Source organism: Ylistrum balloti, unplaced genomic scaffold, assembly GCF_031769215.1.
Source record: "Ylistrum balloti isolate Yb309-2 unplaced genomic scaffold, AGI_CSIRO_Ybal_v1 Utg370724, whole genome shotgun sequence".
In the NCBI taxonomy this organism is placed as follows: domain Eukaryota; kingdom Metazoa; phylum Mollusca; class Bivalvia; order Pectinida; family Pectinidae; genus Ylistrum; species Ylistrum balloti.
The window spans coordinates 50,073-69,369 of record NW_026782429.1 but is presented as its reverse complement, the minus strand read 5'-3'; the positions used below and the strand labels follow the sequence as shown (position 1 = coordinate 69,369).

The 19,297-nt window shown below is 36.9% G+C and overlaps 1 protein-coding gene across 1 annotated transcript in view; it reads left to right on the top strand.

Moving 5' to 3' along the window:
• The window catches only part of LOC132557789 (uncharacterized), a gene marked incomplete at its 3' end in the record, with an annotated part of 148,001 nt that overhangs the window by 84,983 nt on the left and 43,721 nt on the right, over window positions 1-19,297 (top strand). Inside the window, 4 exon segments of the mRNA XM_060222317.1 lie at window positions 568-738; window positions 13,755-13,874; window positions 15,712-15,844; window positions 18,544-18,680. Coding sequence (XP_060078300.1) covers window positions 568-738; window positions 13,755-13,874; window positions 15,712-15,844; window positions 18,544-18,680 — 561 coding nt within the window.

The following is a 19,297-nucleotide window of genomic DNA, read 5'->3' as shown; positions in this document are numbered from 1 at the left end:
AATGTTCATTGTGTGGGTAATACAAGGTCATGTCAATGTGTATGTGATACTATGTTCATTGTGTGGGTAATACAAGGTTCTGTCATTGTTTGGGTAATTCAGGGTTCATTGTGTGGGTAATACAATGTTTAGTCATTGTATGGGTAATTCAGAATTCATTGTGTGGGTAATACAATGTTTAGTCATTGTATGGGTAATTCAGGGTTCATTGTGTGGGTAATACAATGTTTAGTCATTGTATGGGTAATTCAGGGTTCATTGTATGGGTAATACAAGGTTCAGTTAATGTGTGGGTAATTCAGGGTTGATTTTGTGGGTAATACAAGGTTCAGTTAATGTGTGGGTAATTCAGGGTACATTGTATGGGTAATTCAGGGTTCACTGTATGGGTAATACAAGGTTCAGTTAATGTGTGGGTAATTCAGGATTGATTGTGTGGGTAAAACAAGATTCAGTCAGTGTGTGTTTGATATAGTGTTCAATTAAGAAAAAAGTATGAATCTTGCAGTGTAAAATCACATGTTTTTTTCCAACTTGAATGATTTTTAATGCCATTTCTTGTTTTAGCTAAATGTCCTAGTGGCTACTTCTCCTCAACTGGATACGGGCCAGTGTGTCAACCATGCCCTGCTAACTTCTACCAGGACCAGGAGGGTCAGAAATCTTGTATAGAATGCCAAGGCAACCAATTTACTGCTGGGATGTCTTCGACCAATGTTACTGACTGTCTCCCCACCAGTATGTATGATATCTGTTAAGTCAGTGTCAGCATCAGATATCCTGTGTAGTCTGTGCTGGTATCTGTCTCAATATCAAATACCCAGTTTATTAACATTATCAGATACCGTGATTTAGTCTGTGCCAGTATCAATCACCCTGTGGAGTGTTGTGCTAAAATCAAATACCCTGTTGGGTCTGACAGTGTTTGTATAAAAATAATCTGTTTATTCTGTGTCAGCATCAAGTACACTGTGTAATCTGTGTCTGTATCAAATACCCTGATTTGTCTGTGTCTGTGTTCGATATCCTGATTAAATTATGTCTGTGTTAAATACCCTTATTAATCTGTGTCTGTGATAAATACCCTGATTAGTCTGTGTCTGTGTTAACTACCCTGATTGATTTATGTCTGTGTTAAATACCCTGATTATTCTGTGTCTGTGTTAAATACCCTGATTATTCTGTGTCTGTGTTAAATACCCTGATTAATTTATGTCTGTGTTAAATACCCTGATTAATTTATGTCTGTGTTAAATACCCTGATTAATTTATGTCTGTGTTAAATACCCTGATTATTCTGTGTCTGTGTTAGATATCCTGATTGATTTATGTCTGTGTTAAATACCCTGATTATTCTGTGTCTGTGTTAAATACCCTGATTAATCTGTGTCTGTGATAAATACCCTGATTAGTCTGTCTGTGTTAACTACCCTGATTAATTTATGTCTGTGTTAAATACCCTGATTTTTCTGTGTCTGTGTTAAATACCCTGATTAATTTATGTCTGTGTTAAATACCCTGATTAATTTATGTCTGTGTTAAATACCCTGATTTTTCTGTGTCTGTGTTAAATACCCTGATTAATTTATGTCTGTGTTATATACCCTGATTAGTCTGTCTGTGTTAACTACCCTGATTGATTTATGTCTGTGTTAAATACCCTGATTAGTCTGTGTCTGTGTTAACTACCCTGATTAATTTATGTATGTGTTTAATACCCTGATTAGTCTGTGTCTGTGTTAAATGCCATGATTAGTCTGTGTCTGTGTTAAATGCCCTGATTAGTCTGTGTCTGTGTTAAATGCCCTGATTAGTCTGTGTCTGTGTTAAATGCCCTGATTAGTCAGTGTCTGTGTTTAATACCCTGATTAGTCTGTGTCTGTGTTAAATGCCCTGATTAGTCTGTGTCTGTGTTAAATGCCCTGTTTAGTCTGTGTCTGTGTTAAATGCCCTGATTAGTCGGTGTCTGTGTAAAATGCCCTGATTAGTCTGTGTCTGTGTTAAATGCCCTGATTAGTCTGTGTCTGTGTTTAATACCCTGATTAGTCTGTGTCTTTGTTAAATGCCCTGATTAATCTGTGTCTGTGTTAAATGCCCTGATTAGTCTGTGTCTGTGTTAAATGCCCTGATTAGTCGGTGTCTGTGTTAAATGCCCTGATTAGTCGGTGTCTGTGTTAAATGCCCTGATTAGTCTGTGTCTGTGTTAAATGCCCTGATTAGTCTGTGTCTGTGTTAAATGCCCTGATTAGTCTGTGTCTGTGTTAAATGCCCTGATTAGTCTGTGTCTGTGTTAAATGCCCTGATTAGTCTGTGTCTGTGTTAAATGCCCTGATTAATGCCCTGATTAGTCTGTGTCTGTGTTAAATGCCCTGATTAGTCTGTGTCTGTGTTAAATGCCCTGATTAGTCGGTGTCTGTGTTAAATGCCCTGATTAGTCTGTGTCTGTGTTAAATGCCCTGATTAGTCTGTGTCTGTGTTAAATGCCCTGATTAGTCTGTGTCTGTGTTAAATGCCCTGATTAGTCTGTGTCTGTGTTAAATGCCCTGATTAGTCTGTGTCTGTGTTAAATACCCTGATTTTTCTGTGTCTGTGTTAAATACCCTGATTAATTTATGTCTGTGTTAAATACCCTGATTAATTTATGTCTGTGTTAAATACTGTGTCTGTGTTGTGTTAAATGCCATGATTAGTCTGTGTCTGTGTTAAATGCCCTGATTAATGCCCTGATGTCTGTGTTATGCCCTGATAGTCCTGTGTTTAATACCCTGTTAGTCTGTGTCTGTGTTAAATGCCCTGATTGATGTCTGTGTTATGTCTGTGTTAAATTCCCTGATTAGTCTGTGTCTGTGTTAATACCCTTACCCTGATTAATTTGTCTGTGTTATGCCCTGATGTCTGTTCTGTGTTAAATGCCCTGATTAGTCTGTGTCTGTGTTAAATGCCCTGATTAGTCTGTGTCTGTGTTAAATGCCCTGATTAGTCTGTGTCTGTGTTAAATGCCCTGATTAGTCTGTGTCTGTGTTAAATGCCCTGATTAGTCTGTGTCTGTGTTAAATGCCCTGATTAGTCGGTGTCTGTGTTAAATGCCCTGATTAGTCTGTGTCTGTGTTAAATGCCCTGATTAGTCTGTGTCTGTGTTAAATGCCCTGATTAGTCTGTGTCTGTGTTAAATGCCCTGATTAGTCGGTGTCTGTGTTAAATGCCCTGATTAGTCTGTGTCTGTGTTAAATGCCCTGATTAGTCTGTGTCTGTGTTAAATGCCCTGATTAGTCTGTGTCTGTGTTAAATGCCCTGATTAGTCTGTTCTGTGTTAAATGCCCTGATTAGTCTGTGTCTGTGTTAAATGCCCTGATTAGTCTGTGTCTGTGTTAAATGCCCTGTTAGTCGGTGTCTGTGTTAAATGCCCTGATTAGTCTGTGTCTGTGTTAAATGCCCTGATTAGTCATGTGTCTGTGTTAAATGCCCTGATTAGGTTTAAGTTAAATGCCCTGTTTATGGTAGCTACAGTACATGTGTCTGTATTTAAGTCCAAGAGGTGTTATGTTAGAAGGTGTCCCATCTACAGTACATGTGTCTGTATTTATAGTCCAAGAGGTTTAAGTCACCCATCTACAGTACATGTGTCTGTATTTATAGTCCAAGAGGTTTATGTCACCCATCTACAGTACATGTGTCTGTATTTATGGTCCAAGAGGTTGAAGTCACCCATCTACAGTACATGTGTCTGTATTTATGGTCCAAGAGGTTTAAGTCACCCATCTACAGTACATGTGTCTGTATTTATGGTCCAAGAGGTTTAAGTCACCCATCTACAGTGTATGTGTCTGTATTTATGGTCCAAGAGGTTTAAGTCACCCATCTACAGTACATGTGTCTGTATTTATAGTCCAAGAGGTGAGGTTGAAATCACCCTTCTATAGTACGTGATCATACCAACATGCATGTCATACTCTGAATTATCACCTGCAGTTTTCTGTTTTGCTATTTTAAATAAATTCAGTAGCTCTATTTTATTTCTCCCCAAATATAACAGGGAATACTGTCATATTCAGGTTTGGAATGTATATTATATCTATGTATGGCCATCTGAACACATAATTCAGATCCTGAATTTGCTAATTATTTGTGCCATTTTAAAGATTTCAGTTTAAACTCTATACACATATTTGTTTAATCCTGAAGATATAAAAAAATGGGTACATGTGACACACATAATTACATGTAATTCTTGTCTAAATCCTGAAGATATGGAGAAGTGGGTACATGAGACACATAATTACATGTAATTCTTGTCTAATCCATTAAGATGTGGAGAAGTGGGTACATGAGACACACATAATTACATGTAATTCTTGTCTAATCCATTAAGATATGGAGAAGTGGGTACATGAGACACACATAATTACATGTAATTCTTGTCTAAATCCTGAAGATATGGAGAAGTGGGTACGTGAGTCACACATAATTGCATGTAATTCCTGTCTAATCCTTAAGATATGGAGAAGTAGGTACATGTGACACACATAATTACATGTAATTCCTGTCTAATCCTGAAGATATGGAGAAATAGGTATATGTGACACACATAATTACATGTAATTCTTGTCTAAATCCTGAAGATGTGGAGAAGTGGGTGTGAGAGACACATAATTACATGTAATTCTTGTGTAATCCTGAAGATATGGAGAAGTGGGTACATGAGACACACATAATTACATGTAATTCTTGTCTAATCCATTAAGATATGGAGAAGTAGGTACGTGAGACACACATAATTACATGTAATTCTTGTCTAAATCCTGAAGATATGGAGAAGTGGGTACATGAGACACACATAATTACATGTAATTCTTGTCTAATCCATTAAGATGTGGAGAAGTGGGTACGTGAGTCACACATAATTACATGTAATTCCTGTCTAAATCCTGAAGATATGGAGAAGTGGGTACACGAGACACACATAATTACATGTAATTCTCGTCTAAATCCTGAAGATATGGAGAAATGGGTACATGAGACACACATAATTACATGTAATTCCTGTCTAATCCTGAAGATATGGAGAAGTAGGTACATGAGACACACATAATTACATGTAATTCTTGTCTAATCCATTAAGATATGGAGAAATGGGTACATGAAACACACATAATTACATGTAATTCTTGTCTAATCCATTAAGATATGGAGAAGTAGGTACATGAGACACACATAATTACATGTAATTCCTGTCTAATCCTGAAGATATGGAGAAGTGGGTACCTGAGACACACATAATTACATGTAATTCTTGTCTAAATCCTGAAGATATGGAGAAGTGGGTACATGAGACACACATAATTACATGTAATTCTTGTCTAAATCCTGAAGATATGGAGAAGTGGGTACGTGAGTCACACATAATTACATGTAATTCTTGTCTAAATCCTGAAGATATGGAGAAGTGGGTACATGAGACACACATAATTACATGTAATTCTTGTCTAATCCATTAAGATATGGAGAAGTGGGTACATGAGACACACATAATTACATGTAATTCTTGTCTAATCCATTAAGATATGGAGAAGTTGGTACATGAGACACACATAATTACATGTAATTCTTGTCTAAATCCTGAAGATATGGAGAAGTGGGTACATGAGACACACATAATTACATGTAATTCTTGTCTAATCCATTAAGATATGGAGAAGTGGGTACATGAGACACACATAATTACATGTAATTCTTGTCTAAATCCTGAAGATATGGAGAAGTGGGTACATGAGACACACATAATTACATGTAATTCCTGTCTAATCCTGAAGATATGGAGAAGTAGGTACATGAGACACACATAATTACATGTAATTCTTGTCTAATCCATTAAGATATGGAGAAGTGGGTACGTGAGACACATAATTACATGTAATTCTTGTCTAAATCCTGAAGATATGGAGAAGTGGGTACGTGAGTCACACATAATTACATGTAATTCCTGTCTAAATCCTGAAGATATGGAGAAGTGGGTACATGAGACACACATAATTACATGTAATTCTTGTCTAATCCATTAAGATATGGAGAAGTGGGTACATGAGACACACATAATTACATGTAATTCTTGTCTAATCCATTAAGATATGGAGAGGTGGGTACATGAGACACACATAATTACATGTAATTCTTGTCTAATCCATTAAGATATGGAGAAGTAGGTACGTGAGACACACATAATTACATGTAATTCTTGTGTAATCCTGAAGATATGGAGAAGTGGGTACATGAGACACATAATTACATGTAATTCCTGTCTAATCCATTAAGATATGGAGAAGTAGGTACATGAGACACACATAATTACATGTAATTCTTGTCTAATCCATTAAGATATGGAGAAGTGGGTACGTGAGACACATAATTACATGTAATTCTTGTCAAATCCTGAAGATATGGAGAAGTGGGTACATGAGACACACATAATTACATGTAATTCCTGTCTAATCCATTAAGATATGGAGAAGTGGGTACATGAGACACACATAATTACATGTAATTCTTGTCTAATCCATTAAGATATGGAGAAGTGGGTACATGAGACACACATAATTACATGTAATTCTTGTCTAATCCTTAAGATATGGAGAAGTAGGTACATGTGACACACATAATTACATGTAATTCTTGTCTAATCCATTAAGATATGGAGAAGTGGGTACGTGAGACACATAATTACATGTAATTCTTGTCAAATCCTGAAGATATGGAGAAGTGGGTACATGAGACACACATAATTACATGTAATTCTTGTCTACAAGATGGAGAAGTAATTAATTACATGTAATTCTTGTCTAATCCATTAAGATATGGAGAAGTGGGTACGTGAGTCACACATAATTACATGTAATTCCTGTAAAAATCCTTAAGATATGGAGAAGTGGGTACATGAGACACACATAATTACATGTAATTCTTGTCTAATCCATTAAGATGTGGAGAAGTTGGTACCTGAGACACACATAATTACATGTAATTCCTGTCTAAATCCTGAAGATATGGAGAAGTGTGGGTACACATAATTACATGTAATTCTTGTCTACACACACACATAATTACATGAAATTCCTGTCTAAATCCTGAAAATATGGAGAAGCGGGTACATGAGACACACATAATTACATGTAATTTCTGTCTAATGCTGAAGATATGGAGAAGTAGATACATGAGTCACACATAATTACATGTAATTCTTGTCTAATCCATTAAGATATGGAGAGGTGGGTACATGAGACACACATAATTACATGTAATTCCTGTTTAATCCTGAAGATATGGAGAAGTAGGTACATGAGACACACATAATTAAATGTAATTCTTGTCTAATCCATTAAGATATGGAGAAGTGGGTACATGAGACATACATAATTACATGTAATTCTTGACTAAATCCTGAAGATATGGAGAAGTGGGTACCTGAGTCACACATAATTACATGTAATTCCTGTCTAAATCCTGAAGATATGGAGAAATGGGTACGTGAGTCACACATAATTACATGTAATTCTTGTCTAATCCAATAAGATGTGGAGAAGTGGGTACATGTGACACACATAATTACATGTAATTCTTGTCTAATCCATTAAGATATGGAGAAGTGGGTACGTGAGACACACATAATTACATGTAATTCTTGTCAAATCCTGAAGATATGGAGAGGTGGGTACATGAGACACACATAATTACATGTCATTCCTGTCTAATCCTGAAGATATGGAGAGGTGGGTACATGAGACACACATAATTACATGTAATTCTTGTCGAAACCTGAAGATATGGAGAGGTGGGTACATGAGACACACATAATTACATGTAATTCTTGTCTAATCCTGAAGACACACACATAATAACATGTAATTCTTGTCTAATCCTGAAGATATGGAGAAGTGGGTACATGAGACACGCATAATTACATGTAATTCTTGTCTAATCCTTAAGATATGGAGAAGTAGGTACATGAGACACACATAATTACATGTAATTCCTGTCTAATCCATTAAGATATGGAGAAGTGGGTACATGAGACACACATAATTACATGTAATTCTTGTCTAATCCATTAAGATGTGGAGAAGTGGGTACATGAGTCACACATAATTACATGTAATTCTTGTCTAAATCCTGAAGATATGGAGAAGTGGGGACACACATAATTACATGTAATTCTTGTCTAATCCATTAAGATATGGAGAAGTGGGTTCGTGAGACACATAATTACATGTAATTCTTGTCAAATCCTGAAGATATGGAGAGGTGGGTACATGAGACACACATAATTACATGTAATTCTTGTCTAAATCCTGAAGATATGGAGAAGTGGGTACATGAGACACACATAATTACATGTAATTCTTGTCTAATCCTGAAGATATGGAGAAGTGGGTACATGAGACACACATAATTACATGTAATTCTTGTCTAATCCATTAAGATATGGAGAAGTGGGTACATGAGACACACATAATTACATGTAATTCTTGTGTAATCCTGAAGATATGGAGAAGTAGGTACATGAGACACACATAATTACATGTAATTCTTGTCTAATCCTGAAGATATGGAGAAGTGGGTACATGAGACACACATAATTACATGTAATTCTTGTCTAATCCATTAAGATATGGAGAAGTGGGTACATGAGACACACATAATTACATGTAATTCTTGTCTAAATCCTGAAGATATGGAGAAGTGGGTACGTGAGTCACACATAATTACATGTAATTCCTGTAAAAATCCTTAAGATATGGAGAAGTGGGTACATGAGACACACATAATTACATGTAATTCTTGTCTAATCACATCCTGAAGATATGGAGAAGTGGGTACACACACATAATTACATGTAATTCTTGTCTAATCCATTAAGATATGGAGAAGTAGGTACGTGAGACACACATAATTACATGTAAATCTTGTCTAATACATTAAGATATGGAGAGGTGGGTACATGAGACACACATAATTACATGTAATTCTTGTCTAATCCATTAAGATATGGAGAAGTGGGTACATGAGACACACACAATCCTAATTACATGTAATTCATGTCTAATATGGAGAAGTAGGTACATGAGTCACACATAATTACATGTAATTCTTGTCTAATCCATTAAGATATGGAGAGGTGGGTACATGAGACACACATAATTACATGTAATTCTTGTCTAATCCATTAAGATATGGAGAAGTAGGTACGTGAGACACACATAATTACATGTAATTCTTGTCTAATCCATTAAGATAAGGAGAAGTGGGAACGTGAGACACATAATTACATGTAATTCTTGTCAAATCCTGAAGATATGGAGAAGTGGGTACATGAGACACACATAATTACAAGTAATTCCTGTCTAATCCATTAAGATATGGAGAAGTGGGTACATGAGACACACATAATTACATGTAATTCTTGTCTAAATCCTGAAGATATGGAGAAGTGGGTACATGAGACACACATAATTACATGTAATTCCTGTCTAATCCTGAAGATATGGAGAAGTAGGTACATGAGACACACATAATTACATGTAATTCTTGTCTAATCCATTAAGATATGGAGAAGTGGGTACGTGAGACACATAATTACATGTAATTCTTGTCAAATCCTGACACACACATAATTACATGTAATTCTTGTCTAATCCTGAAGATATGGAGAAGTGGGTACATGAGACACACATAATTACATGTAATTCCTGTCTAATCCTGAAGATATGGAGAAGTTGGTACATGACACACATAATTACATGTAATTCTTGTCTAATCCATTAAGATGTGGAGAAGTTGGTACCTGAGACACACATAATTACATGTAATTCCTGTCTAATCCATTAACATATGGAGAAGTATGTACATGAGACACACATAATTACATGTAATTCCTGTCTAATCCTGAAGATATGGAGAAGTAGGTACATGTCTAATCCTTAAGATATGGAGAAGTAGGTACAAGTGACACACATAATTACATGTAATTCTTGTCTAATCCATTAAGATAAGGAGAAGTGGGAACGTGAGACACATAATTACATGTAATTCTTGTCAAATCCTGAAGATATGGAGAAGTGGGTACATGAGACACACATAATTACAAGTAATTCCTGTCTAATCCTGAAGATATTGAGAAGTAGGTACATGAGACACACATAATTACATGTAATTCTTGTCTAAATCCTGAAGATATGGAGAAGTGGGTACATGAGACACACATAATTACATGTAATTCCTGTCTAATCCTGAAGATATGGAGAAGTGGGTACCTGAGACACACATAATTACATGTAATTCTTGTCTAATCCATTAAGATATGGAGAAGTGGGTACATGAGACACACATAATTACATGTAATTCTTGTCTAAATCCTGAAGATATGGAGAAGTGGGTACATGAGACACACATAATTACATGTAATTTTTGTCTAATCCTGAAGATATGGAGAAGTGACACACACATAATTACATGTAATTCTTGTCTAAATCCTGAAGATTTGGAGAAGTGGGTACATGAGACACACATGTAATTCTTGTCTAATACATTAAGATGTATGGAGAAGTGGGTACATGAGACACACATAATTACATGTAATTCCTGTCTAATCCATTAACATATGGAGAAGTGGGTACATGAGACACACATAATTACATGTCATTCCTGTCTAATCCTGAAGATATGGAGAGGTGGGTACATGAGACACACATAATTACATGTAATTCTTGTCGAAATCCTGAAGATATGGAGAAGTGGGTACATGAGACACATAATTACATGTAATTCTTGTCTAATCCATTAAGATGTGGAGAAGTGGGTACATGAGACACACAATTACATGTAATTCACACATATGGAGAAGTTACATGTACACACATAATTACATGTAATTCTTGTCTAATCCACATGAAGATATGGAGAAGTGGGTACCTGAGTCACACATAATTACATGTAATTCTTGTCTAAATCCTGAAGATATGGAGAAGTGGGTACGTGAGTGACACATAATTACATGTAATTCTTGTCTAATCCATTAAGATGTGGAGAAGTGGGTACCTGAGACACACATAATTACATGTAATTCTTGTCTAATCCATTAAGATGTGGAGAAGTGGGTACGTGAGTCACACATAATTACATGTAATTCCTGTCTAAATCCTGAAGATATGGAGAAGTGGGTACACGAGACACACATAATTACATGTAATTCTTGTCAAATCCTGAAGATATGGAGAAGTGGGTACATGAGACACACATAATTACATGTAATTCTTGTCTAATCCATTAAGATATGGAGAAGTGGGTACATGAGACACACATAATTACATGTAATTCCTGTCTAATCCTGAAGATATGGAGAAGTGGGTACCTGAGACACACATAATTACATGTAATTCTTGTCTAATCCATTAAGATATGGAGAAGTGGGTACATGAGACACACATAATTACATGTAATTCTTGTCTAATCCATTAAGATATGGAGAAGTGGGTACATGAGACACACATAATTACATGTAATTCTTGTCTAAATCCTGAAGATATGGAGAAGTGGGTACATGAGACACACATAATTACATGTAATTCTTGTCTAATCCATTAAGATGTGGAGAAGTGGGTACCTGAGACACACATAATTACATGTAATTCTTGTCTAAATCCTGAAGATATGGAGAAGTGGGTACATGAGACACACATAATTACATGTAATTCCTGTCTAATCCTTAAGATATGGAGAAGTGGGTACATGAGACACACATAATTACATGTAATTCTTGTCTAATCCATTAAGATGTGGAGAAGTGGGTACCTGAGACACACATAATTACATGTAATTCTTGTCTAATCCATTAAGATATGGAGAAGTGGGTACATGAGACACACATAATTACATGTAATTCTTGTCTAAATCCTGAAGATATGGAGAAGTAGGTACATGAGTCACACATGAGTCACACATAATTACATGTAATTCCTGTCTAAATCCTGAAGATATGGAGAAGTGGGTACATGAGACACACATAATTACATGTAATTCTTGTCTAAATCCTGAAGATATGGAGAAGTGGGTACATGAGACACACATAATTACATGTAATTCTTGTCTAATCCATTAAGATATGGAGAAGTGGGTACATGAGACACACATAATTACATGTAATTCTTGTCTAAATCCTGAAGATATGGAGAAGTGGGTACATGAGACACACATAATTACATGTAATTCTTGTCTAATCCTGAAGATATGGAGAAGTGGGTACATGAGACACACATAATTACATGTAATTCTTGTCTAATCCATTAAGATATGGAGAAGTGGGTTCGTGAGACACACATAATTACATGTAATTCCTGTCAAAATCCTTAAGATATGGAGAAATGGGTACATGAAACACACATAATTACATGTAATTCTTGTCTAATCCATTAAGATATGGAGAAGTAGGTACATGAGACACACATAATTACATGTAATTCCTGTCTAATCCATTAAGATATGGAGAAGTGGGTACATGAGACACATAATTACATGTAATTCTTGTCTAAATCCTGAAGATATGGAGAAGTGGGTACATGAGACACACATAATTACATGTAATTCTTGTCTAATCCATTAAGATGTGGAGAAGTGGGTACATGAGACATGTAATTCTTGTCTGACATAATTACATGTAATTCTTGTCTAATCCATTAAGATATCTTGTCTAATCCTGAAGATATGGAGAAGTGGGTACATGAGACACACATAATTACATGTAATTCTTGTCTAAAACATTAAGATATGGAGAAGTGGGTACATGAGAAGTGACACACACATAATTACATGTAATTCTTGTCTAATCCATTAAGATATGGAGAAGTGGGTACGTGAGACACATAATTACATGTAATTCTTGTCAAATCCTGAAGATATGGAGAAGTGGGTACATGAGACACACATAATTACATGTAATTCTTGTCTAATCCATTAAGATATGGAGAAGTGGGTACCTGAGACACACATAATTACATGTAATTCTTGTCTAATCCATTAAGATATGGAGAAGTGGGTGGGTACATGAGACACACATAATTACATGTAATTCCTGTCTAATCCTGAAGATATGGAGAAGTAGGTACATGAGACACATAATTACATGTAATTCTTGTCTAATCCATTAAGATATGGAGAGGTGGGTACATGAGACACACATAATTACATGTAATTCTTGTCTAATCCATTAAGATGTGGAGAAGTGGGTACATGAGTCACACATAATTACATGTAATTCTTGTCTAAATCCTGAAGATATGGAGAAGTGGGTACATGAGACACACATAATTACATGTAATTCCTGTCTAATCCATTGATATGGAGAAGTAGGTACATTAGACACACATAATTACATGTAATTCCTGTCTAATCCTGAAGATATGGAGAAGTAGGTACATGAGACACATAATTACATGTAATTCTTGTCTAATCCATTAAGATATGGAGAGGTGGGTACATGAGACACACATAATTACATGTAATTCTTGTCTAAATCCTGAAGATATGGAGAAGCGGGTACGTGAGAGACACAAATTTACCTGTAATTCTTTTGTTTAGAATTGGTCTAGACCTTTCTCATGATTCAATTGGCTTCATCCTTTGATATATAACACACGTTAGTAAAACTAATTATAACTGTGTTTGGTAAGATCACATTGTATGATTTGTATCGCAGTTTTTGTTGTTTACAGGTTACTATGGCGTTACCTGTGACTCCAGGGTACGGCATTGCTTGTCTTCACCCTGCTACCATGATTCTACTTGTATTGAGGACGAAGAGAATAACTCATACAAATGCAACTGTGTCCCAGGTAAAGTACAAACCACAATGATAACAAACTTAAAGGACCAACAGATGGTTGTATGACTTCAAAACATCAGATCTCATAATAAAACATTCCTAGTTGAAGAGCTCTTTCTGATATACAGACACTTTAACAAGTGATATCTTCAGCTGGTCTCTGGTGTACTTAAAATCAACTGTGTAAAAAAAATTGACCAAAAATCAGAAGTGAAAAAAAACAAGTAGTGAGAAAAGAAAAACAAAATAGTGCTCAATGATTAAAGCATGGTCGTTCTTTATAAGGCTATGATTTCTGTAAATATGTGTCTGTTGTAGGGTTGTCTGATTTCTGTAAATATGTGTCTGTTGTAGGGTTGTCTGATTTCTGTAAATATGTGTCTGTTGTAGGGTTGTCTGATTTCTGTAAATATGTGTCTGTTGTAGGGTTGTCTGATTTCTGTAAATATGTGTCTGTTGTAGGGTTGTCTGATTTCATTCAATATGTGTCTGTTGTAGGATTGTCTGATTTCTGTAAATATGTGTCTGTTGTAGGGTTGTCTGATTTCATTCAATATGTGTCTGTTGTAGGGTTGTCTGATTTCATTCAATATGTGTCTGTTGTAGGATTGTCTGATTTCAGTCAATATGTGTCTGTTGTAGGGTTGTCTGATTTCTGTACATATATGTCTGTTGTAGGGTTGTCTGATTTCAGTCAATATGTGTCTGTTGTAGGGTTGTCTGATTTCTGTACATATATGTCTGTTGTAGGGTTGTCTGATTTCAGTCAATATGTGTCTGTTGTAGGATTGTCTGATTTCAGTCAATATGTGTCTGTTGTAGGGTTGTCTGATTTCTGTACATATATGTCTGTTGTAGGGTTGTCTGATTTCAGTCAATATGTGTCTGTTGTAGGGTTGTCTGATTTCTGTAAATATGTGTCTGTTGTAGGGTTGTCTGATTTCAGTCAATATGTGTCTGTTGTAGGGTTGTCTGATTTCTGTAAATATGTGTCTGTTGTAGGGTTGTCTGATTTCATTCAATATGTGTCTGTTGTAGGGTTGTCTGATTTCTGTAAATATGTGTCTGTTGTAGGGTTGTCTGATTTCATTCAATATGTGTCTGTTGTAGGGTTGTCTGATTTCAGTAAATATGTGTCTGTTGTAGGGTTGTCTGATTTCATTCAATATGTGTCTGTTGTAGGGTTGTCTGATTTCTGTAAATATGTGTCTGTTGTAGGGTTGTCTGATTTCAGTCAATATGTGTCTGTTGTAGGGTTGTCTGATTTCTGTAAATATATGTCTGTTGTAGGGTTGTCTGATTTCATTCAATATGTGTCTGTTGTAGGGTTGTCTGATTTCTGTAAATATGTGTCTGTTGTAGGGTTGTCTGATTTCAGTAAATATGTGTCTGTTGTAGGGTTGTCTGATTTCATTCAATATGTGTCTGTTGTAGGGTTGTCTGATTTCTGTAAATAGATGTCTATTGTAGGGTTGTCTGATTTCTGTAAATATATGTCTATTGCAGGGTTGTAATACTTATCAATATATGTCTATTGTAGGGTTGTCTGATTTCTGTAAATGTATGTCTATTGTACGGTTGCCTGACCTATAAATATATGTCTATTGTAGGGTGTCAGACCTATAAATGTATGTCTATTGGAGTGTTATCTGACCTATAAATATATGTCTATTGTAGGGTTGTCTGATGTCTGTAAATATATTTCTATTGTAAGGTTGTCTGACCAATAAATATATGTCTATGGTAAGGTTGTCAGACCTATAAATATATGTCTACTGTAGGGTTGTATTACCTCAAAATATGTCTATTTTAGGGTTTTCAGTCCTATGAATATATGTCTGTTGTAGGGTCCAGTGGAGACAATTGTGAAATTGACTTGCCTACAGAATGTGACACCAACCCTTGTCAAAATGGCGGCAAATGTAAAAATCTATTGAACGGCTATGAATGCGTCTGTTCCACAGGATTTTCTGGCAAAAAGTAATGAATGTAGTTTGAGTGGATATGTAGTTTCCTTGATGATTGGGGAAGACATGTTGATTCCTCGATGATTGGGGTGGACATGTTGATTCCTCGATGATTGGGATGGACATGTTGATTACTCGATGATTGGGGTGGACATGTTGATTCCTCGATGATTGGGGTGGACATGTTGATTACTCGATGATTGGGGTGGACATGTTGATTCCTCGATGATTGGGGTGGACATGTTGATTCCTGGATGATTGGGATGGACATGTTGATTACTCGATGATTGGGGTGGACATGTTGATTCCTCGATGATTGGTGTGGGCATGTTGATTCCTGGATGATTGGTGTGGGCATGTTGATTCCTGGATGATTGGGGTGGATATGTTGATTCCTGGATGATTGGGGTGGACATGTTGATTCCTCGATGATTGGGGAAGACATGTTGATACCTTGATGATTGGGGTGGACATTTTGACATGTTGATTCCTCGTTGATTGGGGTGGACATGTTGATTCCTCGATGATTGGGGTGGACATGTTGATTCCTCGATGATTGGGGTGGACATGTTGATTCCTCGATGATTGGGGAAGACATGTTGATTCCTGGATGATTGGTGTGGACATGTTGATACCTCGATGATTGGGGTGGATATGTTGATTCCTCGATGATTGGTGTGGACATGTTGATTACTCGATGATTGGGGTGGACATGTTGATTCCCCGATGATTGGTGTGGGCATGTTGATTCCTGGATGATTGGGGTGGACATGTTGATTCCTCGAAGATTAGGACGGACATGTTGATACCTTGATGATTGGTGTGGACATGTTGATTCCTCGATGATTGGGGTGGACATGTTGATTCCTGGATGATTGGGGTGGACATGTTGATACCTCGATGATTTGTGTGGACATGTTGATTCCTCGATGATTGGTGTGGACATGTTGATACCTCGATGATTAGGGTGGACATGTTGATTCCTCGATGATTGGGGAAGACATGTTGATTCCTGGATGATTGGGGTGGACATGTTGATTGCTCGATGATTGGGGAGGACATGTTGATACCTTGATGATTGGGGTGGACATTTTGACATGTTGATTCCTCGTTGATTGGGGTGGACATGTTGATTACTCGATGATTGGGGTGGACATGTTGATTCCCCGATGATTGGTGTGGGCATGTTGATTCCTGGATGATTGGTGTGGGCATGTTGATTCCTGGATGATTGGGGTGGATATGTTGATTCCTGGATGATTGGGGTGGACATGTTGATTCCTCGATGATTGGGGAAGACATGTTGATACCTTGATGATTGGGGTGGACATTTTGACATGTTGATTCCTCGTTGATTGGGGTGGACATGTTGATTCCTCGATGATTGGGGTGGACATGTTGATTCCTCGATGATTGGGGTGGACATGTTGATTCCTCGATGATTGGGGAAGACATGTTGATTCCTGGATGATTGGTGTGGACATGTTGATACCTCGATGATTGGGGTGGATATGTTGATTCCTCGATGATTGGTGTGGACATGTTGATTACTCGATGATTGGGGTGGACATGTTGATTCCCCGATGATTGGTGTGGGCATGTTGATTCCTGGATGATTGGGGTGGACATGTTGATTCCTCGAAGATTAGGACGGACATGTTGATACCTTGATGATTGGTGTGGACATGTTGATTCCTCGATGATTGGGGTGGACATGTTGATTCCTGGATGATTGGGGTGGACATGTTGATACCTCGATGATTGGTGTGGACATGTTGATTCCTCGATGATTGGTGTGGACATGTTGATACCTCGATGATTAGGGTGGACATGTTGATTCCTCGATGATTGGGGAAGACATGTTGATTCCTGGATGATTGGGGTGGACATGTTGATTCCTCGATGATTGGGGAGGACATGTTGATTCCTCGATGATTGGGGTGGACATTTTGACATGTTGATTCCTCGTTGATTGGGGTGGACATGTTGATTCCTCGAAGATTGGGGTGGTCATGTTGATTCCTCGATGATTGGGGTGGACATGTCGATACCTCGATGATTGGGGTGGACATGTTGATTCGTCGATGATTGGTGTGGACATGTTGATTCGTCGATGAATGGGGTGGACATGTTGATTCCTCGATGATTGGGGTGGACATGTTGATTCCTCGATGATTGGGGTGGACATGTTGATTCCTCGATGATTGGGGTGGACATGTTGATTGCTTGATGATTGGTGTGGACATGTTGATTCCAAGATGATTGGGGTGGACATGTTGATACCTTGATTATTGGGGTGGACATGTTGATTGCTTGATGATTGGGATGGACATGTTGATTCCTCAATGATTGGTGTGGACATGTTGATTCCTCAATGATTGGGGTGGACATGTTGATTCCTCGATGATTGGTGTGGACATCAGTCCTCATTCATGGATGATTTCATGCAAAGAGATGTCTTGCGATTGGCTAAACAATAACATAAGGTTTAAGTTGTTAAGATGACTTTAAATAACCTTTACGTGATCAATTAGCAATTCAGCTTGTGGTCTTTTAATCAGTTACCATTGATTTTCAGTATGATATTATGTCAATAATTTATTGAAAGGTATAAAGTCATATTGATGATAGTTTCACCTGTTTCTGTTTGATTTTGTATGAATTAATTTATTCTTAAAGAACATGGAATTAATTTCATGACTATTTTTTCAGTTGTGATAACCAGCAGGATTTATGTGCCACTGATTCCTGTGGGCTGGGAGCTGCTAATTGTACAACGTATGAAAATGTACGCAGAAAATGTTTTTGTAAGATAGGCTTTACCGGGGACCGCTGTGATAACGAAATAGGTAAATATCTACAGTCAGGTTGGCTGTGCATTGTCAGACAGGTGTGATATAATATAGGTAAATATCTGCTGTTAGACGTGCATTACCAGGTTCAGGTGTGATATCAATATAGGTAAATATCTGTCGTTAGACGTGCTTTACCAGGTACAGGTGTGATATCAATATAGGTAAATATCTGCTGTTAGACATGCATTACCAGGTTCAGGTGTGATATCAACATAGGTAAATATCTGTCGTTAAACGTGCTTTACCAGGTACAGGTGTGATATCAATATAGGTAAATATCTACTGTTAGACATGCGTTACCAGGTACAGGTGTGATATCAATATAGGTAAATATCTGCTGTTAGACGTGCTTTACCAGGGACAGCTGTGATATCAATATAGGTAAATATCTGCTGTTAGACGTGCTTTACCAGGTTCAGGTGTGATATCAATATAGGTAAATATCTGCTGTTAGACATGCGTTACTAGGTACAGGTGTGATATCAATATAGGTAAATATCTACTGTTAACCGTGCTTTACCAGGGACAGTTGTGATATAATACAGGTAAATATCTGCTGTTAGACGTGCGTTACCAGGTTCAGGTGTGATATCAATATAGGTAAATATCTA